The following is a 27,354-nucleotide window of genomic DNA, read 5'->3' as shown; positions in this document are numbered from 1 at the left end:
TGGTCCAGGTGACCAATATACCATCAGACCTTTCAGCTTTCCAAGCATCTTCTGCCTAGTTATAGTAACTACACTCATTTCTGCCCCCCGACATTCTTGAATTTCTGGCATACTGACAGTGTCTTCCACAGTGAAGGCTGATGCAAAATACTTATTCAGTTCATCTGCTGTTTCTTTGTCCCCCTTTACTCTTGAGTGTCATTTTCCAGCAGACAGGGATACCTACTCTCACCTTTCTTTTAATCTTTATACTGTATGTCTGAAAAAAACTACTGATATCCTCTTTTATGCTATTGGCTCATTTACCCTTCACCTTTCCTCTCTGTCTCTCCGTGTGGCTTTTTTTTTAGATGCTTTCTGTTCATTTTTAAAAGCTTCCCAGTCCTTAACTTCCCACTAAAAGTTGCTTCTCTCACATTGATTCTCTCACTTGTTGGTCCTTTTCATCTTCCAGTTCCTCACCCAACCCAAGGTGTGGCTTGCCCTTGTACAGTGAGTGTGCAGGAAACAATAAGAATCTTAGTGAACACATTAGCATTTTCCATAGTGACAGAACAGTACCTCAGACGCTCTTCATATCCTCTGGCTTTCCCAGAGTTCATTACAGACAATGAGGTCCAAATCCTTCCCAGGTTATGACAGATTTTATAATTCAGAAATTTGGCTACTTACCAATTTATTTATATAAAAAACAAACGCCAACGTACAGATAAACCAGAACACTTAACTCAACCAGTCAAATTTCTCTGAAGATGAAATAATATTGTGAAGTTTATTATACAACATTACTGTATAGCATTTGAAACATTACAGCACAGTACGGGCCTTTCAGCCCACGATATTATGATGACTGCTTAACCTGTTCGAAGATCAATCTAACCCTTCCCTCTCACATATCCCTCCATTTTCTATCATTCATGTGCCCATCTAAGAGTTTCTTAACTGTCCCAAGTGTATCTGCCTCCTACCAGCATCCCTGGCTGGGCATTCCACATGCTCATCACTCTGTGTAAAATACCTACCTCTGACATCCTGCCCTTATACTTTACTCCAGTCACAATAAAATAATGCCCACTTGTTTTCACCATTTCTGCACTGGCTACCCTTTTGATCTCTACCTCTTCTAATCTTGTACACTTCCATGAAATCACCTCTGATTCTCCTTCTCTGCAGATAGAAAAGCCCTAGCTCACTCAAACTATCCTCAGAAGACATGCTCTCTAATCTCACATTCTTCCTATAATGAGGTGACCAGAACTGAATACAATATTCAAAGTGCGGCCTAAGCAGGGTTTTATAGAGTTGCCACATTACCTTGTGGATCAATTGAATCAATTGAACTCAATACACTGACTAATGAAGGAGAATGCCCTATAAGCCTTCTTAAAACCCTGCCCACTTGTGTGGTAACTTTGAGAGACCCTGAGGAAATAGAGGTACTGATGTACTTTGTTCGCCTTGGTGTCTACGTGGTTGGACCAGGACAGGCCAACCATGATGTTTACTCTCCTCCACTGTCAAGATGAGGCCACACTTCGGTTGGAGGAACAACACCTTATTCCGTTTGGGTAGCCTCCAACCTGATGGCATGAACATTGATTTCTCAAATATCCAGTAATGCCTCCACCACCCCCTTTATCATTTCCCATCCCCTTGTCCCTCTCTCATTTTATCTCCTTGCTCACCCATCACCTCCCTCTGGTGCTCCTCCCCCCCCTTTTTTTCTTTCTTCCATGGCCTTCTGTCTCTTTCACCAATGTACTTTCTAGCTCTTTACTTTGTTCCCCCCCCCCAAGTTTCACCTATTGCATGGTGTTTCTCTCTCCCCTCCCCCCATCTTTCAAATCTATTCCTCAGCTTTTTTCTCCAGTACTGCCAAGGGTTTTTTCCCATACATGCTGCCTAGCCTACTGAATTCCTCCAGCATTTTGTGTGTGTTCAGCAGATGTACTTTTGAAAGTATCTTGACTGGTTGCATTATGGTGTGGTATGACAACTTGAGTGCACAGAGAGTACCTAAGAGGCTGCAGAGAGGAGTAGATTCAGCCCAGTACATCACGGACACATCTCTCCCCACAATTTGTAGTATCTACAGGAGGTGCTGCATCAAGAAGGCAACAAAGATCCCGGCTTCTGGGCCATGCCATCTTCTTGTAGCTGTCATCATGCAAGTGGTTCAGGAGCTTGAATTCCCACATGATCAAGATCAAAACCAGCAACTTCGCTTCAACCATTCAGCACTACACGAATCATTACAGTTTAGCAACACTGTGACCATTTTGCACTAAAATAGACTTTGCTTTATTGCTCAATTTATGTTCTTACTCTTAAAAATCAAGCACATAATTTATGTTCTTCGTGAATGCTGTTTGAATGTTGTATATGCCTTTGGTGCTGCTGCAGATAATTTTTTTTTGCATCTATGGGTATGTGTACTTATGCATATGACGATAAACTCAATATAAACTCCTATTTAATAAGGTCATGACCTGTCTGATTGTAACTACAACACTGCAATTCCACATCTTCCCAGTAACTTTCAAGATTTTAATTATCCTTGGTCTTCCCAACTCTAAAGCACAGATTTTGGAACTTGGCAGCAGGTCACTTTATTTCCTGTGTTACACAGAATTTTGCCTCTTTTTACACTGCAGGGGCAGTTAGGAGAGAGCAGGTTAGTATCGAGAGTGCTGTCCTATACCCAGTTATTCGTCTGATAGCTTGGCACTTCACCTGCTGCAGGATGCAGACAGACAGGGAAGAAGCAAAAAGAAAGAGACAAAGGTTGCAGAAGCTGGAACATGTTTCCAAGGTTATGTCTGAGAGAAGATAAAGCTCTCCCTTTGTCATAACCATTAATTAAAACTAAATCAATGTCTGCAGGGAGTATAAAATCACCAAACAATGCCGTGGGTCTTATTTTTGCAGCAGATGTGGCTCATACCCAGTGACGTATTTTTGCCAGTAGAGGTCACTCAGTGTAAAATAAATGGTGCTGTCAGGTTTTCTCTCCCCGTCAAGGTTAATACGGGCTTTGGAGCTGGGAGGTAATGTTTCGGAGAGTGAACGGCCATAGGGACTGCCCAACTCATTTGAAGCGCAATGTTACTTGGTCTGAAACTATTGTCCTTACACAGTCTGTGCTTCCACTTTGCCCACCTTCATATCAGCTGCTCAGTTCCAGCCCTGTTCCCACTTGCCTGAGTCGTCAGCTTCCATGTACAGGTTGCAGCTCACAGGCTTGGGCACAAAAATCCAGGCTGATTCTCCACTGCAACACTGAGGGAAGGAGGGGGTGTTGGCAATGCTGTTCTAGTTGGCCCTTTATGGGAAAGACTTTGGCGAAGGTGCAGAAAAGATTTACCAGGAGGCTGCCTTGATTAGAGCGAATGAGCTGTGAAGAGTGGTTGAAAAAGTCTTGGGTTGTTTTCCCTGAAGCATCGGAGGATGAAAGGTGCTCATCAGGCTATCAGTTTGTAAAATTATGAGGGGCTTATGCAGAATAGACAGTCAGAATCTTTTTCACGGGGTGGAATTGTCAAATACTAGAGGACATGCATGTAAACTGAAGAGGAAAGTTTAAAGGAGATATGGGGTAACTTGTTTACCTAGGGATTTGTAGGTGCCTGGAACAGGCTACCAGAGTTGGTGGTGAAAGCAGATATGATAGAGAGAGACATGAATGCAGTATTTAGGGAATTAAATTGTGTATTGGCAGAAGAGATTTAGTTTAATTTAGCACCACGTTCAGCACAGACATTGTGGGCTGAGGAGCTTTGCCTTGTGTTCACTGTTCTGTGCTCTGTTTTATGAGTCACAGGTAAAATTTTAAACCATGGTCTGTGCCTAATTATGAAGGTGGATGTGAAAGATTTTGTGTATTTATTTCAAAGAAAAGCAAAGGATATTTCCCCATTGTTTTGGCCAATGCTTATCCCTCATTTAACATCACAGAAGCAGATGATCTGCTTATTATCACTCTGACCCGACTGTATGTGGTCTCCAACAAAGCCCAATGTAAACAGGAGCACTGAGACACTTTGGGAAACAGTATTAGATGTATCAATGCAAGATAACTTACTTTCTTGATGCATATTTGGACTGGACAATTCTGTTGTAGATGACCCCTTCATAAAGCTAAGTTAATTTATTTCCTTTCCACCAATACTACTTGATCTGGTGCAAGTTACTGCAGATATATTGACCTGCATTTTGCAAACATTATGTTTGTTTGTGTTTTCAGTCTCTAACTTTTCTCGTTAATCTGTCAGCTGGATGACCAGAAGATATTAGGGGAAGGTGCTGCCATTTTGGAAGATAAATGAGGGTAGGTTTTTCACTGAGAACGGGAGGGTCCAGGGAAGTGTTGGAGGACAGAGAGATCTACAAGTGCAAGTACAAGATAGCACCAGCGACCAATGTGACCAACAGCAATGTCCTAAAGTTCACAAAACTGCTTCTTCTTCTTCTGCTTTTTAATATACTTCTACTACTAATCTGTGTGCAATTGGACCCTGTAAGTTACTTTTGAAAATGTGTTTTTGGGCCAACTGAGCAATCTGGTGCTTTTGCTGTCCCTGAGGGAATTTGACGTGGTTTAGAGCGAAGCTGGGAATGGAGTGTGCAGCCTAATGGTGGATCGTGACCCCGTGATGGGCCTCAATTATTGACCAACTCGCTGATTAAAACATCGAGCAAACTTAAAATCAATGAGGATGAGAACAGAAGGCGAGTGGATGTTCAGCGCAGTCTGCTTGCGTTTTATCAGTTTCCCTCTCCCTCTCTCTCTCACTTGCTCCTGCTGGAGCAAGGTGCAGGAGTCTAGGGTCTTGAGTAAAGTGCAGGAGTCTAGGGTCTTGAGTAAAGTGCAGGAGTCTAGGGTCTCGAGTAAAGTGCAGGAGTCTAGAGTCTTGAGCAAGGTGCAGGAGTCTAAGGTCTTGAGCAAGGTGCAGGAGTCTAGGGTCTTGAGCAAGGTGCAGGAGTCTAAGGTCTTGAGCAAGGTGCAGGAGTCTAGGGTCTTGAGTAAAGTGCAGGAGTCTAGAGTCTCGAGTAAAGTGCAGGAGTCTAAGGTCTTGAGCAAGGTGCAGGAGTCTAGGGTCTTGAGTAAAGTGCAGGAGTCTAGAGTCTCGAGTAAAGTGCAGGAGTCTAGAGTCTTGAGTAAAGTGCAGGAGTCTAAGGTCTTGAGCAAGGTGCAGGAGTCTAAGGTCTTGAGCAAGGTGCAGGAGTCTAAGGTCTTGAGCAAGGTGCAGGAGTCTAAGGTCTTGAGCAAGGTGCAGGAGTCTAAGGTCTTGAGCAAGGTGCAGGAGTCTAGGCATCTTGAGTAAAATGCTGGAGTCTAGGGTTTTGAACAAGGTTTGATCAGAGCAGTTTGTGAATTTGGCTTGTTAGAGGACATTGCAGTTCATATGTGTTTCTCGTTACCCTTTTCTTTATTGCTAGCTATTTTGTGTGATTTTGATCAGGGTGGATTGGCTCTGCCACCCGCAGTCAACGAACAACGAAGCGCTAAATTCAACTGAACTGAACTAAACTGAACATTCCTAGACTGTTTCATTGGCTCTGTAGTTTGGTGCTTAATATTCTGTGTGTTATTTGCTTGTTTTTTCCATTTGCACAATCTGTTCTTTTTTTGCGCATTGTGTGTTTGATGTTTTCCATGAATGGGTTTTGATTGTATTTCTTTGTTTCATGGCTGTCTGCGGGAAGGCAAACCTCAGGGTTGTGTACTGCATATATTTTTGATAAGAAGTATACTTTGAATCTTTACATGGTTTTCTGAAGAAAGACATAGTGGTGAGAAAGGCTTTTGGCATGTTGGCATTCATCAACCTGGGCACTCAGGATAGAAACCAAACTCCAAACCATCAAACACATCTTTACCTCCCTCCGCTGCCCCCACATTCTCAGCTTTCCACAGGGATTTCTCCCTCCATGATTCTCTTGTTCATTTGTCTCTCTTCATTAATCTCCCTCCTGGCAAGCAACAGAAATGCTACACCTGCCCATTCATCTTCACCCTTACTTCCATTCACGTCTCCCAACAGTCCATCCCAGGTGAAGCAGCACTTCACCTGCAAATCTGTTGGGGTCATCTACTGTATCCGGTGCTCCCAATGAGGCTTCCTCTGCATTGGTGAGACCGAGCTAAACTGGGGGCTACTTTGTTGAGCACCTCCACTCTATCCGCCATAAGCAGAAATATTTGGTGGCCAGCCATTTTAATTCCTATTCCCTTTTTTGTTCCGACATGTTGGTCCTTGGCCTGCTCTTTTGCCACAATGAGGCCACCCTCAGGGTGGAGGAACAGTACCTCATATTCCACCTAGGTAGCCTCCAACTTGATGGCATAAACATCAATTTCTCCTTCGAGTATTTTTTTCCCTCTTCTTCTGTTCCTCACTCTGGCCTCTTACCTCTTCTTGTCACTTGTGTATCAACTCCCCATGGTGCCTCTCCTTCTTCCCTTTCTCCTATGGTTCACTGTGCTCTCCGACAGATTCCTTCTTCTCCAGCCCTTAACCTTTCCCACCCACCTGGCTTGACCTAGTACCTTCTAGCTAGTCCTACTTCACCTCTCCAGTCTTTCTATTCTAGCTTCTTCCCCTTCCTTTCCAGTCCTGAAGAAAGTCTCACCCTGCAGGTTCTTAATTAGCCAGGGCATCAAAAGGTATGGGGAGAAGACAGGGGAGTGGGTATGACTGGAATAATTGGATCAGCTCATGATTGAATGGCGGAGCAGACTTGATGGGCCAACTGGCCTACTCCTGCTCCTATATCTTATGGTCTTATGGAAACGCCGACTGTTCATTCATTTCCATAGATACCGCCTGACCTGCTGAATTCCTCCAGCAATTTGTGGGTATTACTCAGTAAGGAAGGTGTGATCTTATGCTGCAGTTGTACAAGATGCTCATGAGGCTACATTTAGAGCATTGTGTTCAGTTTTAGTCACCCTGATACAGGAAAGATGTTGTTAAGCTGGAAAGAGTTCAGATGAGATTTATGAGGATGTTGGCAGGACTCGAAGGACTGAGTCATAGAGCAATACAGCAGAGAAATAGACCCTTCATCTAATCTAGTACATACCGAACTGTTATTTTGCCTCATCCTGTACCCATCATAGCCCTTCATACCCATCCCAAGGGTGAGCAGGCTGTGACCTTTTTCATTCGAACATAGGAGAATGAGGGGTGATCTTATACAAGTGTATAAAAATATTATAAGGGCACTGATAAGGTGAATGCTCAGTCTTTTTCCCAGTGTTTGGGTATCAAGAACTAGACGGTTGCTGGTGAATGAGGGTCTCAGCCCGAAACGTCGACTGTACCTCTTCCTAGAGATGCTGCCTGGCCTGCTGCGTTCACCAGCAACTTTTATGTGTGTTGCGTGAAATTCCAGCATCTGCAGATTTCCTCGTGTTTGCGTTTTTAAAAGAACTAGATGGTACAGGTTTAAGAGGAGAGGGGAAAAATAGGAAACTTAGGGGTAACTTTTTCACCCAGTTAGTATTAGGAATAAGCTGCCAGAAGAAGTAATTAAGGCATACACATTAATTACAGTGGAATCCTGTCAATTGGGACACACTGGGATGAGTACATTTTGGCCCAATTAAGCGATTGCCCCATTTGCTGAAGCTTTGTCATAATCGTTGAAAAGGTATAAAGGTGACAAACTACAGTTTAACTAACTAGTTATATATTTAAATGAAATACAGAACAAAGTATAAAACTACCAGAACTTCTACAGTACTACAAAAATGTTTATTTGTTCTTAATAGTAATTGATGGACTGCTATATTCTTTTGATTAACTGTAGATGAACAAAATCAGTGCAGACATCTAGTGCAGATAATGGACTGCCTTCAAAGAATGCTTCTGATGATTGCATTCTCCAAATCTTTATTTTCATTGTAATATTCAAGATGATTGCTGATACCTTCAAATTATTCGTAGTTCCTAACTTGTTGAAGTAGTGAAATAATTTCAAGTTTACTCCCAGACATTTCTGCCATGTCCAAGCCTGAATATTTGAAACCACTCAAAACAGCCTTGAATCATCTTACTGCTAATTACTCACCAACTATCAGTGACGAAAATAACAGCTTTTTGAACATAAACACATGCAACTGATGCTATTTAAAAACCTCTTGCTCTAAGTATGGTGTAGTGTTTAATGGCCACACAATTACATGTGCCCAATGCTAGTTAGAAACTGTTTGGCAACAGTCTTCTGTCCCAATTTAGTGACATAGTGTCCCAAATAAACTAAGGGAATTCCACCTATTTTCTGGAATTGCTTTTATTCTTTAAGAGTTGTCGCAAATAAACGGTTGCTCCAGTTACCGATGGCCCAATTAACTGAAATCCACTGTATTTTAATGATACTTGGACAGGTATATGGATATGAAAGGTTTGGAGGGATATAGACCAAACGCAAGCAAATGGGATTAGATTAGATAGGAATCTTGGTCAGCATGAAGCAGTTGGGCTGAAGAGCTTGATTCTGTGCTGTGTGATTCTATGACTTCATTACTAGCTTAGACTCATGACAACCCTTGTCCCATCCGTTCCTTCCTCATCCACTCTGCAACCTATTCCTGTTTCTCTTTCCACAGATGCTGCCTGACTTGTTGGGTATTTGCAGTTTTTCCTTTTTTTATTTCAGATTCCCAGCATCTGCAGCTTTTTTTCTTGATTTTCCATTATCATCCGGCTATTTGCAGGAGCTTACTGCAGGACACTTCAAACAGTATTTCATCGGCAATAAAGCATGTTGAAATAGATTGAAAAGAGTATGAAGGAAGTACCGTATACTGTATAAGTAAAAACCATTTTTTACTTCATGTTAGCTTGGTATCATTCTAATACATCAGAGTCCTTGCCCAAGTATCCTCCAGTGCATTGAACCACTCACGTGAAGCATCTGACATCTGGGCTTTAGAAGTGAAATTGTCCATAACCTATCTCCCACTGCATGCTCCATCTGTTCTGATGCATTACCTGACATTTGGCAGACTAGTGAGATAGTGGGTGCCTGAGATAATGTACCATTATGGGTATCACCAGCAGTTAATTTCCCCATTATAGCCCCAACCACATGGAGCAGGCTGTAGTCTCAGAGGAGTTTATCAGGCAGGGCGATGGTGCAACAGTGTAAAATGGCTTCCTTACCACAAATGTGCTAGCAGGATATAACCTGCTTTAACCATGAAATCCTCCACAGTCTAATAATCCTTCAAAATCTCTGGTTTCAACTAATTTTGTCCTTTTGTAATCCTTGATTTAATTGGCAGCATGATCAGCTAGCAAAAATTCCATCTGGAATTTCTTCCCTCATCTTCCTAGCCTAGCTTTACTATCTACAAGATTCTTTAAGTCTCAGTTAAGTGCCCTTATATGCCTTCATGTTTTAGCATTCATGTGGAATTCCTCTTGAGCGTTTTAAAATGCTGATAGCTAATATATCCAAGTGTCCTGCAGGTTTCATTGAATTATAGAGATCCACAGTTTTTATGAAACACTTTGGATACCATTTCACTCACTGAGTCCATGCTTATTCCGAGTAATCTCATCAACCCATCCTCCCCACAGCACTATAAATTATTTTCTCTCCAATACATATTCAGTTCATATTTGAAGGTTTAGATTGATTCTATTCTCACCACTCCTCCAGCCAATGGACTCTAGTTCATTACATCATATGAAAAAAAAATTCTCTTTACACTCCTGTCACTTCATCCCATATCTTTTTCCCAGGGTTTTGAATTGACTGCCCTGGAACCATCCATCAATGTTAAACAAATATCAGCTTTAGACACTGTAATGAAAATCACAATTTCCAAATGATGCCCAATTGAGGGAGAGGGGGTTGTGATTAACAGTACAGCAGTAAATTTCAGGAGGATGTAATTATTAAGCTTGCACAAAAGGGCAAAAAACTGGCAAGTGAAGTTCAGCACTTTATAGTGTGCTGTAGTTAATTTTGGTAGGACAAATAATTGGGGCATCACAGTGGCGTAGTGGTTAGCATAACGCTTTATAGTACCAGTGACCCAGGATCAATTCCCGCTACTGCCTGTAATAGTTTGTACATTCTCCCTGTGACCCCATGGGTTTCCTCCTGGTGCTCCGGTTTCCTCCCACAATCCAAGGACGTACCAGTTGGGAGGTTAATTGGTCAATGTATGTAGAATTCATTTGGAGGTTGCTCTGTGATGCAGCTTGAAGAGCCGGAAGGTCCTGTTCCTCGTTTTATGTCAACAAATCATAAAAAATATAATTTGCAAATGGGACTAGCCTAGTTAAGCAATGTTGTCAGCATTGATGAGTTGGGCTGAAGGACCCGTTTCCGTGCTGGATACAGTTAGCTCTTTGATTCTATGAAATTACGTAATAGGGGAGGGTGCAAGTGAGGTGAGGTAGTTGAAGGGATTCTGAGGACAAATAGTCCAATCACTTAGCATGGTGCAACAATTTAACAAGGCAGCCCCAAACACTGTGCAACAAATAGTATGCTGGAACAACTCAACACGTTGAGCAACGTCAGTGACAGGAAAGGAAAAGGTGAAGTTTCAGGTTGAAAGGATTTTGATGCAAAACATTGACAATCCCTTTTCTCCCACAGATGCTGTTTGACTTGCTCAGTTCCTCCAATGGATTGCTTGTTCCACACTCCAGTGTCTTCATTATTTTGTTTCTCCCCTAAAATTCTGTATTTTTTTCTGGAGGGGTAGAATTGCAATGTAGGGATCATTCTAAAGCTGTGTCAAACCTTATTTAGACTTAGGTGCTTCATGTAATACATGCAGTTCCAATGATTATGTTGTGATAAGAAAATAGGTATACTGGACTGAATGCGGAGATGTACAAGGATGACACCAGAAATGCAAGGTTTCACACATGAAGAAAGGACTGGTTCTCCTCAGAGAAAAGAAGAGACTATTAAGAAGATGATGGGTTTTGATAACATGGCTATAGCAAGAATATTTGCAGTTGTGGGGAAAAGCCGAGCTTAAGGCCAACAGTCATTGAAAACCCAAAATGATTTCAGAATAATTTTTTTTCGATTAACTCCCACAGGAATGCTTGATATAAATTGTATTAATGCATTCAAGAAGAGGCTAGACAAGGTTATCAGGGAGGAAGGAATAAGAGAGAACAGAGAGTTACTCTGATGGACTTAGATGGGAAGAGATAGGAGGAACCTTCAGGGAACAGAGCAATCTTACCAGGCTGAATAGTTCAAAGTCAAAGTTGAGTTTATTTTCTCATGTATAAGTAAATGTATGTACGGATGCAATGAGAACTTATTTGCAGCAGCAGCACAGGTAGATAGCATCGTATAAGCAGAAATCACAAGAAAAAAAACATAAATTAGCAACATAAATTCTACAAAATTATAAAAGAAAGAACACAATTAGAACAAAACAAAAAAATCTAAGTCTATTATGGAGTAAATTAGTTGAAATCATTCTGTGTTGCTATACTGAGGTAATGATTAGAGTTGTGCAATTTGGTTCAAGAACTGAATGGCTGAAAGGAAGTAACTTTTCTTGAACCTGGTGATTTGGGACTTTGGGTTTCTGTACCTCCTGCCTGATGGTCACTGGGAGAGTTAGCATAGTCCAGATGGTGGGGATTTTTGATAATAGGCATTGCCTTCTTAAGGCAGGGCCTCCTGTAGATACTGTGCAACGAGTAGTGGAAAGGGATGTCCCCGTGATGTACGGGACAGAAACCGCTACTCTCTGCATCTTCTTACATTCCTGTGCATTCAGATTTCCACACCAGACCACAATGCAGCCAATTAGCTTCTGTCTTTGTTATGCATCCCATGTAGTCAATAGTAAAGGGAACAGCTTTCCCTGATTTACTCCATCTAATCCAGTTGTGATCTTGCACACCTCTTGTCAGGAGACATTGCCTTCAGTGCTGAGTGTGTCGTTGGCCAAATGCTGCTTTGTCTGAAATTGTTTTATTCCAGTGCTTACTGTTTGTAGATTTGATAACATCCTAGACACTGCATGGATATTAAAGTTTCAAGTATAATATTAGTTTCTAAAGACAAACATAAGGATAGGTTTCAAGATAATATCAGTCATTGAACTTGAGAAGGATTGATTTATTCAGCACACCTCAAGTCCCTGTGCTTCACATTCAATCCACTTCAATTACTGATCATCACAATGCAGGGACCAATGGTGGCATCTGCCATTTTTATGATTGTGAGTTTATTTTTTAAAAAGAAAAGAAATCAATATTAGTTGAAAATTTGTTAGAACTAGGGCTGCTATACTCATGAATCTTTGATTCTGTATCTGCAAAGAGCTCTCAAAATCCACTTCTTGCAAGAACTCTCCTCCCGATGAGATTTCACCCTTGATTCTAACTACCCCACTAGTTGTGGTTCTATTTTCAGTCCCCAAGCCCTTGACATCTGGAATTCATTCTTTAAATCTCTCTGTATCAACTCCTTTAAGACCTTTAAACTAATGGCTTTGTGTACATAGAGATCTTGGGGTTCAAGTCCATGCCTCCCTGAAAGTGGCAAAACAAGTAAATCCAGTGATAAAGAAGTTATTTGGCATGCTTTCCCTCATCACTAGAGGCACAGAGCATTAGAGTAAGGAAGTCATGTTGCAGTTGTATCAGACTTTGCTTAAGCTGTACTTAGAATATTGTGTGCAGTTCTGGTAGCCCCATTACAGGAAAGATTCGGAGGCTTGGAGAGCTTTCAGAAACATTCTGCTGGAATTAGGAGTTATGAGCTGGAGGGAAAGGCTGGACAGACTGCATTTGTTTCTCTGGAGCATAACAGGCTGAGGGGAGACCTTTCAAAAGTTTGTAAAACAATAAGGCAGACAGTCAGAATCATTGTTCCAGGTTAGAACTGTCAAATACTAGTGGACAGCTTTAAGGTGAGAGGAGGTGGGTGGTTTAAAAGGGATGTGCAAAGTAAGGTTTTTTTCTTACGTATAGAGTGGGAAGTGCTTGGAGTGGGCTGCCAGAGCAATAGAGGAAGCAGTGGTATTCGACAGGCAGTGGAGGGGCAGAGAATGGAGTGAAATGGATCTTCACCAGGCAAACATGATATGTTTAATTTGGCATCATACTTGACACAGGCTGAAGGGCCTGCTTCTAGCTGTACTGTTCTAGTTCTATGTTCTAAGCCTTTGATTTAACCTCTCCTTTCTTGGCAGGTGGGCAAACCTTGTTAATGAAGCACCCTGTTAAAGTGCTATATAAATGCAAGCTGTTGCCACATCAGTGCTGGTGTTATGGGTTAATTTTCACATATGATTGATTGATCTGTTTACTCTCCAAGTATTTTATAAGAGCCGATGCACAGATTTTCAAGTTATTAATATTTACAGTGACCATGTGTGATGAATGATTCATGAGCTTGCCTTATGCCTGCCAGTGCTGCAATGTTTTAATGTTGTGGGTACCTTTGATCAGGAATCTCATTGTGAGTTTTGTCTGATATTTATCTTTATATCATTGTATATAATTTTTTTTTTGCAGTACTCTTCTTCCTCATCTCATATTCCAGGTGAACATAGGCACAGACAGGAGAAGCACTGCTGAACAAACTTTATCTTTGACACTCGGTAGCTACTCGTACAGTTCCCAGTGTAGGCTAAAGCCTGTAGATCAGCCAGCATCTTTCCTATGCCTGCTTTTGGCCTGGAGACATAAAATGCTGCAGTCCCCAAAGAAATGGAAGCACAGTCCTTTGTGAATGATTTTGACTAATAAGGTGAAGCTGCCTTGAGAAGACGGTGGCAGGGTGGCAGGGGCTGGAGTCAACACTTTTGAAAATCATCCAACACAGAGCAACTCCTGGGAGGTGGGTGATGGACATGTTTCAAGTGTCTCTCCAAAGGGTGACATGGACTTGAGTGAAAGCCCCTCAAAAGAAGCTATGGGGATGAACTGACAGATTATGAAAGGATTCTGTGGAGCAAATGGAGGGGAAATGTTCCCACAATGAATTGAACACTGACCTCCTTGATCCTCACAACACGCTGGAGGAACGCAGCAGGTCAGGGAGCATCCGTGGAAACGATCAGTCAATGTTTTGGGCCGGAACCCTTCGTCAGGACTGAAGAGGGAAGGGGCAGAGGCCCTATAAAGAAGGTGGGGGGAGGGTGGGAAGGAGAAGGCTGGTAGGTTCCAGGTGAAAAACCAGTAAGGGGAAAGATAAAGGGGTGGGGCAGGGGAAGCAGGGAGGGGATAGGCAGGAAAGGTGAAGAAGGAATAAGGGAAAGCGCAATGGGTAGTAGAAGTAGGCGGAACCATGAGGGAGGTAGTAGGCAGCTGGGAGAGGGGGCAGAGTGAAACTGGGATAGGAGAAGGGGGGTGGGGAGAGGGAATTACCGGAAGTTGGAGAATTCTATGTTCATACCAAGGGGCTGGAGACTACCTAGACGGTATATGAGGTGTTGCTCCTCCAACCTGAGTTTAGCCTCATCATGGCAGTAGAGGAGGCCATGTATGAACATATGCGAATGGGAATGTGAAGCAGAGTTGAAGTGGGTGGCAACCGGGAGATTCTGTCTGTTGTGGTGGACGTAGCGGATGTGCTCGATGAAGCGGTCCCCCAATCTGCGTTGGGTTTCACCGATGTAGAGGAGGCTGCACCAGGAGCACCGGATGCAATAGATGACCCCAACAGACTCACAAGTGAAGTGTTGCCTCACCTGGAAGGACTGTTTGGGGCCCTGAATGGTGGCAAGAGAGGAGGTGTAGGGACAGGTGTAGCACTTACGCTTATAGGGATAAGTGCCGGGTGGGAGATCCATGGGGAGGGACATGTGGACCAGGGAGTCGCGGAGGGAACGATCCCTGCAGAAAGCGGAGTGGGGTGGAGATGGAAAGATGTCTTCACCTTTCCTGCCTATCCCCTCCCCCACCCCTTTATCTTTCTCCTTACTGGTTTTTCACCTGGAAGCTTCCAATCTTCTTCCCACCCTCCCCCCACCTTCTTTATTGGGCTTCTGCCCCTTCCCTCTTCAGTCCTGACGAAGGGTTTCGGCCCGAAATGTTGACTGATCGTTTCCACGGATACTGCCCGACCTGCTGAGTTCCTCCAGCGTGTTGTGAGTGTTGCTTTGACCCCAGCATCTGCAGAGTATTTTGTGTTTACGACCCCCTTGATCCTGATGCAACATTTAATAAGGTGGTTAGTTTGACTTGTAACCTCATCTCCTGCATTCCTACTCCCCCAAGTAAATTTTCAGTCCATAGCTTATCAAGAAGCAATCTACCACTGCCTTGAAAATGGTTATAACTCCTGCTTCTACTCTCTTTTGAGAAAGAGTGTTCTAACATCTGACAAGCCTCTGGGAGAACAATTTTTTTCCCTCTAATTTCCGCCCTGGTGGTGTAGCCCTTTATTTTCATGAGTCATCGAGAACAAAACTGCCAGCATAATTGAAAGTTTATCAAAATATAATCTTCGCTCCATTTCTTTCTGCAGAGATGCTGGTTGACCTATTGGGAATTTTCAGCATTCACTCTGTTTCAGATGTCCAGCAATTTGCATTTCTTTCTGTTCCCATTCTTCCTCCTTTTACATCTCCTCTAGACATGTCAGCTGTGATCAATAAGTCTTCAGCATCCTCTCTCATCCCTCAGCACCGTTACTTCTGACATTGTCTGTCTTGGTCTCCATCCTCTCACAAACATCCCTTTTGTCCAGAGACACAAGATACTGCAGATGCTGGTATTTGGCGTGGCAAACAATCTGCTAGAAAAACACAATGTTTTGAGCAGAAACTGTGGGAGGCAAGGAATTGTGACATTTCAGACCAATTTACTATTTCTAAGTGGGAGAAGAATAATCTTGCCAATTGTTACTGAGTTATCTTTTCTTTCTTTGTTCTGTTGTTTCTCAGGACCTGGTGCCTATAAGCCTGTTCTCAGGTCAACACCCAAGATGGCTTTAATGGTATCCAGACAGCCCCGCTTTAAAGAGATTAATGTTTCCACCCCGGGTCCTGGAGACTATGAGGTAAGGACTTTTCCATCTGCTTTGTTTAAACAAGAATGGGTTGAGTTTCTTTCACAAAAGGTAAGAATCCTGAAAACCCTATGATCTCCATAAACACTAGGAGGTATTAGGAACAGATTTTATGTTCTATTGCAGAGGCCTTAATGCGCAAATAGAATGGTACTTCACTGGTGAGCCAGGAGATTGCTGCACTGTTTAAGGTGCTGCAGTAAGTAATGAGGTGGATGTGGGAGATCTCCAGAATAGGCAGATTTTCCTAGTTCTCTAGCCAATACATACATTACAATTTTCAGCAGTGAAAACCAACTTCCTGAACATTGTTGACTGAGGGAGAAGAAACAATCCACTGGAGGATCTTGGCAGGTCAGGCAGTATCTTTGATGGACGCTTGACATTTTGTGTTGAGATCCTTCATTTGCACCGAAAGAGCAGAGGGACAGGGGGTAGCCAGTATGAAGAGGTGGGAGGATGGAGTGGAGTAAACATGATAGGTACATCCAGCTGAGGAGGGATAATGGAGGAAGGAAGGCAGATGGAGTAATGGGCAGATTGAGGAAGGAAGAGTGCGGATAAAGACAGAGGCTGGGAGCTAGTGGGTGGAGGCAACATGGACCTAAACGTGATGGAATCTGATAGGAGAGGAAGATGGAGCATGGAATCGGGTGAGGGAGGTGGGGAGGGCAGATGGGAGTGGTGGGGGAGAGGACCTGTTGGGAGGAGTGTGTGGGTGATGGCAAATGGAGTGGGTGGAGGAGGGGAATGGACCAGGATGATGGGGAGCTTGGGTGAGTGTAGGAGGAGCTGAGTAGATCAAAAGGAGAGAGAAAAGGGGCGGAGTGGAGGGTGGGCGGGGGTGGGGGGAGAGAGCAGTTTACCAGAAATTGGAGAATTCATTGTTCACTCTGTTGGGTTGTAGACTACCCAGGTGCTGTTCCTCTAGTTTGTGCTTAGCCTCACCATGGCAACAGAAGAGGCTCAAGACAGATTGGTCAATATAGGAACGTGGAGGGGCATGAAGATGATTAGCATCAGGGAGCTCTAGGCAGCCATGATAGATAGAGTGCGGGTGCTTGGCAAAGAAGTCACCTAGTCTGCATGTGGTCTCACTCATGTAGAGGAGGCCACTTCGATAGCACCGAATGCAGTAGATAAGGTTGGAGGAGATACTCACGAATCCCTGATTCAGGGATTTTGTTATCTTCAAATTGACTGCTGCACTCTTATGTTATGACAGGAACTATGTGTTATGAAAGGCAATGTAGAAATGACAGCATTTCCTTTGATCAGTGTAAGCTAATCAATGCCATCAAGGAATTGATTCTGGGAATTATCCACTTGGAACAAATGAGTGTAGTTAGCAACTGGGTCAAGACAATCATCAGAGATCATTCAGTACAACACCTTCTACTAAAGAGAGATAGCATCTTTCCACTAATCTAGAACAGAACAACTCTCTACAGTGGCGTAGTTGTGACTTTCCTTTCAATCTTGATTCAATTGTTAAACTCCCATTAATAATGAAATTCTGTTGAGTTTCATGGTTCATTTAGCTATATTGTGATACATTTTTAGTTGGTTTTTATATGTAACTTTGCTGTTTGTTAACTGGTTCTAGGGAATGTATATATTGGTTGTGAGTGTACTGTGTGTGCTTGTTGGAGGGAATGCTTGTACTTGTAAGATCACAAGAATCTGTGAGTGTGAGAGACTCATCTGTAACACTGAGAGACTGTCTAAGGAGAAAGCAGTATCTGTATATTAGTGTACGGTGCATGACAGCATTTATGTGAGAGTTTCTATGCAAGGGTATCGCAGTGCAAGAGTAATTTTGAGTGGGAGAGTTTGATGGAAGAGAATATCTGTGCATGAGAGTGTCTGTATGAGAACTTAAATGTTTTAGTGCATTCATATATGAGAGTATCTTTGAAGAATTTCTATGCATGAGAGTTTCTGTGTGGAAGAGTTTCCATGTGTGAGAGTTAATGTACATTAATTGTGGTCATTTATCTAAACATGTACATGTGACTATGCATGCCTCTCTGTGTGTTCCTGTATCTCTGTGTCAGTATATGTTATGTTGGTAACTGTGTGTGTGTGTGTGTGTATGTTTATGTATAGTTATAGTTACTGGTCTGGTGAAGACTGCAGGCAAAAGACAAGAATCATTAACAAATCGTCATTACAAATTCAGCCACAGCCACTGGAGAGAAGAATGGTTTAGGGTTAAGAGATTTAGTTGATCCCATTCTTGACTGGGTACTGTTTGCTTTTAGAATCTTTTGAAAATTGGAAGAACTTTCTTTCAAATAGAAAAAAAACAGAAATACATGAAGATTATATGAGAAAATAGACATAAGATTTGCAACTGAGCTAAGTATTTTGTGTTGTTTATTTTGAGGGAACTTTAATAGCTCTAACTTCTCTTTTACTGAGTTGCATCAGTCTGTGCTATTCCAAATACAATGGTTGATGTAGAAGTCTGGTGTTGTTAATCAATTTTTACATTTTTTTGATCCTTACTTATAATGAGCTGATTAATAACATTGTCCTATTCATAATGGATTAACTGATTGCTCTGTGTGCAATCTATGAATTGGTTAATCACATTATTCCTAATGAGCTGGTCATTTACTCTGAGTGATTTTAATGGATTGGGTAAAACTCTGCTCTCGATTTGTATAGTAGAATGTAATGCAGAGCGAATGGGTTAATTTCTGTTCATGTGAAGGGGATACTTGTGTGGGGAGGATAAAAGAAGAACTTGATTGTTGGTTGCTGGAACTGGATATCTCTGGAGGTGCTGGCTGCCAGATTTTAGATTTCCGCAGTGATTTTGATGATGTCCGTCTGCTTTCTGTAGTAAATGAATTTATTGCTCTGCACTGAATTGGTTGATTTGTCTATATGCCAAGCTTAACAAATGTGTTATCCTCTGAAGTAAAATATTGCTGATGATGAAAATAGTCATATGTAGGCTCATTTGCCCAACCAGTTGATTGCAACCATGGCGCCCACCAGTCTAGTCCCAATTTCCTGTGCTTGGCCCATATCCTTCTGAACCCCACACCGCCCTGTAAATGAAATCGGAAATAAAAACAGAAAAAGAAGCTGCAAATGCTCAGCAGGTCAGGTAGCATTGTGGAGAGAGAAACAAACTCAGCGTTTCAGGCTTTTCATCCAAACCAGGAAGTATTAGAGATAAAATAAATTGTGAAATGGAAAAAATGTCAGGGAGGGCAGAAAGGAATAAGAGGTAAGATATGTATAGGATAGGAATAATTGAATGAAGCATGGAGCAAGATAAAGAATGGCAGGAATGGGATAACAAAAGAAACTAAAGAAATCATTTGTCTACAACTGCCCTAATTAGTTTATCAACTGGATAATCTATCCACAGCTTACCCCAGTACAGCCCTGACCTCACCCCATTGGAAGTATCCCCTTTGTCTTAACAGCTACAATGGGTTGGCACAGTAACACAGCAGTTAGTATACTGTTGTTTTGTAGCTACTGGTTTGTAGTGCCAGTGATTAGGGTTCAATTCCTGCTGCTGTCTGGAAGAAGTTTGCAAGTTCTCTCCGTGACCGCGTGGGCTTCTGCCGGGTGTTCCAGTTTCCTCCCACGTTCCAAAGGTGTGTGGGTTAGGGTTAGTAGGTTGTGGGCATTGTGACACTTGTGGTCTGCTCCAGCTCATCCTTGGTTATTCATACAAATGATGCATTTTTGATCGAAAATGTTGAGAAGTTTGGATAAGTAGATGGATGGGAGGGTACGGAGGGCTGTGGTTCAGGTGTAGGTCGACAGGGACACACCCGAACAACAGTTCGGCATGATCGGATGGGTCGAAGGCCAGTTTCAGTGCTGTGGTGCTCTGTAACTCTGTGACTCTAACTTAAAGCTAAACTCATTTTCTTTTTTTCCCAGTTTGATGTATAGCCCTTGAACTGTAAGGTATTTCTGTCTCTCTTTCCCAGATGCTTTCTGTGATTACCTTGTAATAGTTCATAGGAAGTTCATGAGAATGATCAAGGGAATGAAAGGTTAACATATGAGAGCAATTGATGGCTCTGGGTCCATACTTGTGCGAGTTTAATAGAATGGGGAAAGGTTTCTCATTGAAACCCGACAAATATTGAAAGGTCTAGATAGAGTGGATGTTTTCTATAATGGAGGAGTCTAGGATCAGAGGCAACAGTCTCAGAATACAGGGACAGCTCTGTAGAACAGAGAGGAGGAGGAATTTCTTTAGCAAAAGGGTGGTGAATCTATGGAATTCATTGCACAGACAGCTGTGGAGGCCAAAAGTCATTGGATATATTTAAAGCAGAGGTTAATAGGTTCTTAATGAGTAAGGGTGTCAAAGGTTATGGGAGAAGGCAGGAGAATGGGGATGTGAGGGATAATACAGTGCCTATAATAAGTATTCACCCCCTCGGATGTTTTCGTTTTATTGTTTTACAACATTGAATCACAGTGGATTTAAGTTGTTTTTTGTGACACTGATTAATAGAAAAAGACACTTTCTTGTCAGTGAAAACAGATTTCTACAAAGTGATCTAAATTAATTACAAATATAAAACAAAAAATAATTGATTGTGTAAGTATTCACCCCCCTTTAATATGACACACCAAATCATCAGTGGTGCAGTCAATTAGTTTTAGAAGTCACATAATTAGTTGAATGGAGATTATCATGTGCAGTCAAGGTGTTTCACTTGATTATAGTAAAACACACCTGTATCTGGAAGTTCCAACTGCTGGTGAGTCAGTATCCTGGCAAAAACTACACCATGAAGACAAAATAACTCGCCAAGCAACTCTGCAAAAAGGTTGTTGAAAAGCACAAGTCAAGAAATAGATGCAAGAAAATCTCCAAGCTACTGAATATCTCTTGAAATACGGTTAAGTCAATCATCAAGAAATGGAAAGAATGTAAATCTGCCTAGAGCAGGCCATCCTCAAAAACTGAGTGAGTGTGCATGAAGGGGACCAGTGAGGGAGTCCAACATGGGACCTAGGATAACTTTGCGGGAGTTACAAGCTTCAGTGGCTGAGATGGGAGAGACTATGCATACAGCAACTGTTGCCTGGGTGCTTCACCAGTCACAGCTTACTGGGAGAGTGGCAAAGAGAAGGCCACCGTTGAAAAAAAATCATATGAAATCTCAGCTAGAGTTTGCCAGAAGGCATGTAGGAGACTCTGAAGTCAGCTGAAAGTAGGTTCTATGGTCTGATGAAACCAAACCTGATGCCGTCTGCAAGAGAACTGTAACTTGGGAGGAGATTTGTTTTCCAGCAAGGCAATGACCCCAAGCATAAAGCCAAAGCTACACAGGAATGGCTTATAAACAACAAAGTTAATGTCCTGGAGTGGCCAAGTCAGAGTTCAAACCTCAATCCAATTGAGAATTTGTGGCTGGACTTGAAAAGGGCTGTTCACTCATGATCCCCATGCAATCTGACAGAGCTTGAGAAGTTTTCTAAAGAAGAATGGGGAAAAATTGCAGTGTCCAGATGTGCAAAGCTGATAGGAGACCTAGCCACACAGACTCAAAGCTGTAATTGTTGTCAAAGGTGCATCCAGTAAATACTGACACGAAGGGGGTGAATACTTATGCAATCAATTATTTTGTGTTTTATATTTGTAATTAATTTAGATCACTTTGTAGAGTTCTGTTTTCACTTTGACACAATAGTCTTTTTCTGTTAATCAGCATCAAAAAAGCCAAATTAAGCCACTGTGATTCAATGTTGTAAAACAATAAAACATGAAAACTTTCAAGGGGCTGAATACTTTTTATAGACACTGTAAATCGCCCATGATGGAATGGCGGAGCAGACTCGATAGACGAATGGCCTAATTCTGCTCCTATGTCTTATGGTCTTATGCTGCCTGACCTGCTGAGTGCACTCAATGTTTTTTACTTTTATATAGGAAATAAAGATTTAATCTAGGTATAAATTGGAGATACAAACTTACAAATGGGAAGTATTGTGGATGTTGGAAATGTGAAATTAAAAGCAGTGTAGTCTGAAGTTGTTGAACTCTTTTGGAACCTCTGTCGGATGATGAAATACTGTTCCTTGACTTCATGTTGAGCTTCATTTGAATAGTGAAGGAGATTAAGGAGAGAAATATCAGGTTGGGAGTGGGACAGAGACAGATTACTGCAAAATCTGGATCACCCTATGGACTGAACAGCGATATTATGCAGGGTGATCACCAATATTATATTGCTCTTTCTGTTGTAGCATAATGATCACAGCAGTGGAATTAGAAGAGAAATGTATAAATATAGGAATATGCTGTTTACACTAAATTAGTTAATAGATTTAGATGAACTTTTATTTATTTAGAGATACAGTATGGAATAGGCCCTTCCGGCTTATATTCTTTAAGCTGTTTAATGACATCGCTGAAATGGGAGCTTCGAGTGATCTTGAAAAGCATTAATGTTGGTTAAAATAATGCAGTGGGCTTTCAACCTTTCTGCATTGCTCCTCTTGGAGTCAGATCCTGCAAATGCCTCCATTGCCCTGGTCAGTACCAATGACTTGAAGTCATTAAAGGCAGCTTTGCTGCAACTGGCAAGTAGTTTTACAATTGAGAGAAAACCTTGGCTGATTCTGTGTTAACATTTGAAATATCTAACACTTATATTTCAGTACTTCTTAATTCTGCTCTTCTTAGTTTACAGTATGGCACGGAGTTATAACTAGCACTAATGAAACCGTTTGTGGTTGCTGGAAAGCAGTTATCTAGCCTCTAAAGAGCTGACACATTACATTTGGCTGGTGAAATCCACTGAGTGAGATCAATAAACAAGAAATTCTAAAGACTATAAGCATCAGCAGCAAATGTTTACATATCCCATCAGGAACTAGACAAAAACAATCAATATTTGAGCTGCCATCTTGGTTATTGTTTCTCCGAAAGAATCTTGTTCCACTGACATGTCAGTTCTTTTTATCCTTTGACCAACTTATAATGTGCTTTGGAATGTCAAACAACATTATCAAACTGTGCACTGTGTGACACAGTGATGCCTTATCTAAAGTGTGTATAGGTGTAGTCAGCTTAATCTATGGTCCTAGTGCAAACCGACGTCAATCTGGTGATCCCTTCTTGTATTCCTTTTTTTACAATTACATCTCTCCTTAGATTGAGATATTAGATCTGTGCACATTATTCCCATACAGTCTACCAGGACCTTTTAATTTTGCCTCAAATTTTCTTGCAATGAAGGCAAATTATAATTTGCCTTCCTAATTGCTATTGTAAAACACAGCAGGCAATCTGCACACAAGCTTCTGGAAGCAAATCTGTTCTAGCAATGTAGCTTGAGGGATACTGTATATGTAAGCTTGGAAGCTAGGGAGAACCCAAACTCCCTTTGTGACTCCCTTGCCCATTCTTTCCTCCCCACTGATCTCCCTCCTGGCACTTATCCTTGCAAGCAGGACAAGTGCTACACCTGCCCCTACACCTCCTCCCTCACTACAATTCAGGGCCCCAAACAGTCCTTCCAGGTGAGGTGACACTTCACCTGTGAGCCTGTTGGGGTTATATCCCATGTCCAGTGCTTTCGGTATAGCCTCCTGTATATTGGTGAGACCCGACATAGATTGGGAGACTGCTTCGCTGGGCACCTACGCTCTGTCCGTGAGAAGAAGCGGGATCTCCCAGTGGCAATCCATTTTAATTCCACTTTCCATTCCCATTCTGATATGTTTGTCCAACCCTACTGTTGCTATGAGGCCGTAAACACCTTATATTCCGTCTGGGCAGCCTCCAACCTGATGGCATGTACATTGATTTCTCAAACCTCTGGAAATGCCCCCCCCTCACTCCCCTTCACCATTTCCCATCCCCTTTCTCCTCTCTCACCTTATCTCCTTCCCTACCCATCGCCTCCCTCTGGTGCTCCTCCCCCTTTTCTTTCTTCCATGGTCTTCTGTCCTCTCCTATTCGGTTCCTCCTTCTCCAGCCCTGTATCTCTTTCTTCATCAACTTCCCAGCTCTTTACTTCACACTTCCCCCTCCCAGTTTCACCTATCACCTTGTGTTTCTCTCTCCCATTCCCCCACCTTTTAAATCTACTCCTCATCTTTTTTTCTCCAGTCCTGCTGAAGGGTCTTGGCCCAAAATATTGACTATACTCTTTTTCATAGGTCCTGCCAGGCCTACTGAGTTCCTCCAGCATTTTATGTGTGTTGCTCGGGTTTCCAGCATCTGCGGATTTTCTGTTGTTTGTGATTGGAGAACTCAGTACTGTTTGGAATACTGCCTTGGAATCGTTGCATCTACACTAATGAATAGGGGAGGGCCTTGGTTAAATCGGTATTTGGTTTATTGTTGTTACATATACTGAGATACAATGAAAAACTTTGTTTTGCATGCTGTCCATACGGATCATCCCAAATATAAGCGCATCAAGATAGTATAAAGGGTAAAAAGCAGAATGCAGAAGGTAGTGTTCATAATCAGATTCAGGCTTAATATCACCCATATATGCTGCAATAGTTGTTGTTTCTGCGGCAGTAGTACATTGCAATACACAATAATGAAAACTAAATTACAGTAAACATATATGTGAAATAGTTAATAAGTAGTGCAAAAAAAAGTAGTGAGATACTCTTCATGGGTTCAGTATCCATTCAGAAATTTGATGGTACTGTAAAATTTCATCTTTACAGTAGAGGAGGCTGTGGATAGACATGTCAGAATGGGAATGGGATGTGGAATTAAAATGTGTGGCCACTGGGAGATCCTGCTTTCTCTGGCGGACAGAACGTAGATGTTCAGCAAAGCGGTCTCCCAGTCTGCGTTGGGTCTCGCCAATATATAAAAGGCCACATCGGGAGCACCGGACGCAGTATATCACCCCAGCCGACTCACAGGTGAAGTGTCGCCTCACCTGGAAGGACTGTTTGGGGCCCTGAATGGTGGTAAGGGAGGAAGTGTAAGGGCATGTGTAGCACTTGTTCCGCTTACACGGATAAGTGCCAGGAAGGAGATCAGTAGGGAGGGATGGGGGGGACGAATGGACAAGGGAGTCGTGTAGGGAGCGATCCCTGCGGAAAGCGGGGGGGGGAGGGAAAGATGTGCTTAGTGGTGGGATCCCGTTGGAGGTGGCGGAAGTTACGGAGAATAATATGTTGGACCCGGAGGCTGGTGGGGTGGTAGGTGAGGACCAGGGGAACCCTATTCCCAGTGGGGTGGCGGGAGGATGGAGTAAGAGCAGATGTACGTGAAATGGGGGAGATGTGTTTAAGAGCAAAGTTGATAGTGGAGGAAGGGAAGCCCCTTTCTTTAAAAAAGGAGGACGTCTCCCTCGTCCTAGAATGAAAAGCCTCATCCTGAGAGCAGATGCGGCGGAGACGGAAGAATTGCGAGAACTCACTCTTCCTTCAGTTTTTCAAATCTCTTACTCACTCTTCCTTCAGTTTTCAAATCTCTTACTCACTCTTCCTTCAGTTAGTCCTGACGAAGGGTCTCGGCCTGAAACGTATACTGCACCTCTTCCTACAGATGCTGCCTGGCCTGCTGCGTTCACCAGCAACTTTGATGTGTGTTGCTTGAATTTCCAGTATCTGCAGAATTCCTGTTGTCCACAATCAGTTCTTTGGTTTCAATGACATTGAATGCAAGGTTGTTGCTGCAGCATCACTCAGTCAGCTGCACGCTTCTCTCCTGCATGCCTTCTCGTCACCATCTGAAATTCTGCCAACAATGGTCAGCAAATTTATAGATGGCGTTTGAGCTGTGCTTAGCTACACAATCATGGGTATAGAGAGAGCAGAGCAGTGGGCTAAGCACAAATCATTGAAGTGCACCAGTGTTACAGTTACAGGAAGACAATCAACTGCACAGGCATTGATGAGATTGATTGGGAGATCAAGACAGATTAGAGGTTTGCTAGTGCTGCTCTGGAATTTAAACTAGAGTTGCAAGGGGATGGGAACCAGAATGCCGTGGCCATAGTGGAGGGTTTGTGGGGAAAGTAGGCATAGGGGACTAATGTTCTGAATTGCACCTATTATAATGCAAGGAGCATTGTAGTTAAGGCAGATGAGCTTAGAGTATGGATCGGCATGTGGAATTATAACACTGTAGTCATTAGTGAGCCTTGGTTGAAGGAGGGCAGTAAAGGCAGCTAATGTTCTCGGGTTCCATTGTTTTAGAGAAGATACAGTGGGAGATATTGGAGGTGGAGAGGTGGCATTACTCATCAGGGAAAATATCATAACAGTGCTCAGAGAGGACATACTGGAGGGCTTGTCTACTGTGGCTATATGGGTGGAACTGAGGAATAAGAAATAGATGACCATGTTAATGAAATTTTATTATAGACTTCCCAATAGTCAGCAGGATTTAGAGGAGCAAATTTGTTGAGAGATAGCAGATAGCTGCAAGAAAAATGAGTTGTGATAGTAGGCGATTTTGATGTTCCATATATTGACTGGGACTCCCATTCCCAGTAAAAGGACTGAATGGGATAGAGTTTGTCAAATGTGTTCACGAGAGTTAACGAATGTATAAAAGTCCCAATTATTGAGATTATGATACTGGCTGTCCTATTAAGGAATGAAACAGGGCAGGTGACAGAAGTAGTGTGTAGGGATTACTTTGGATCTAGTAATCATTATTCCATTAGTTTCAAGATGATAATGGAGAAGGATAAGACTAATTCTCAGGTAGAGATTCCAAATTGCAGAAAAGCCGATTTTGATGGCATCAGTAAAGATTGGGCAGGTGTGGATTGGGATAGGTTGTTTTCAGGCAAAGGGATACTTGATAAGTGGGAGTCCTTCAAGAGTGAATCATTGTGAGAACAGACCCTGTATGCTCCTGTTAGATTAAAAGGCAAGCGTTTAGGGAACCTTACTTTTTGAGGGATATTGAGACCCTGGTTTAGAAGAAGGAGGTGCATAGCAGGTGTAGGCAGCAAGAAACAAATGAGTTACTTGAAGAGTGTAAGAAATGCAAGAGGACACTTAACAAGAGGGCTAAAAGATGGCATGAGGTTGCTTGGGCAGAAAAGATGACAGGGAATCCCAAGGGCATCTGCAGGATATCAGAACAAAAGGATAGCAAGGAATAAAATTGGTTCACTTGAAAATCAATGTGGTGATCTATGTATGGAGCTGAAGGAGATGGGAGACATCGTATATGGATTTTTTTGCATTTGGATTTACTTGGAAGATGGACAGAGAGTCTGTAGAAATGAGGTAAAACAGGTGAGGTTGTGGAGCATATCCAGATTACAGAACAGGAGTTGCTTGCTGTCTTGAGGGAAATTAGGATGAATAAGTCCACAGGGCCTGACAAGCTGTCCT

The 27,354-nt window shown here is 42.4% G+C and overlaps 1 protein-coding gene across 4 annotated transcripts in view; it reads left to right on the top strand.

The window, feature by feature from the left end:
• Positions 1 to 27,354, top strand: part of stpg2 (sperm-tail PG-rich repeat containing 2) — a 500,779-nt gene that overhangs the window by 327,564 nt on the left and 145,861 nt on the right. For all 4 annotated transcript variants that reach the window (XM_072254779.1, XM_072254775.1, XM_072254776.1 and 1 more), the window contains one exon: positions 15,899 to 16,014. In XM_072254779.1, coding sequence (XP_072110880.1) covers positions 15,899 to 16,014 — 116 coding nt within the window. The remainder of the gene's footprint in view (positions 1 to 15,898; positions 16,015 to 27,354) is intronic.

This window comes from Mobula birostris, chromosome 4 (genome assembly GCF_030028105.1).
Source record: "Mobula birostris isolate sMobBir1 chromosome 4, sMobBir1.hap1, whole genome shotgun sequence".
Taxonomy (NCBI): domain Eukaryota; kingdom Metazoa; phylum Chordata; class Chondrichthyes; order Myliobatiformes; family Myliobatidae; genus Mobula; species Mobula birostris.
This window is presented reverse-complemented; position numbering and strand designations above follow the sequence as displayed.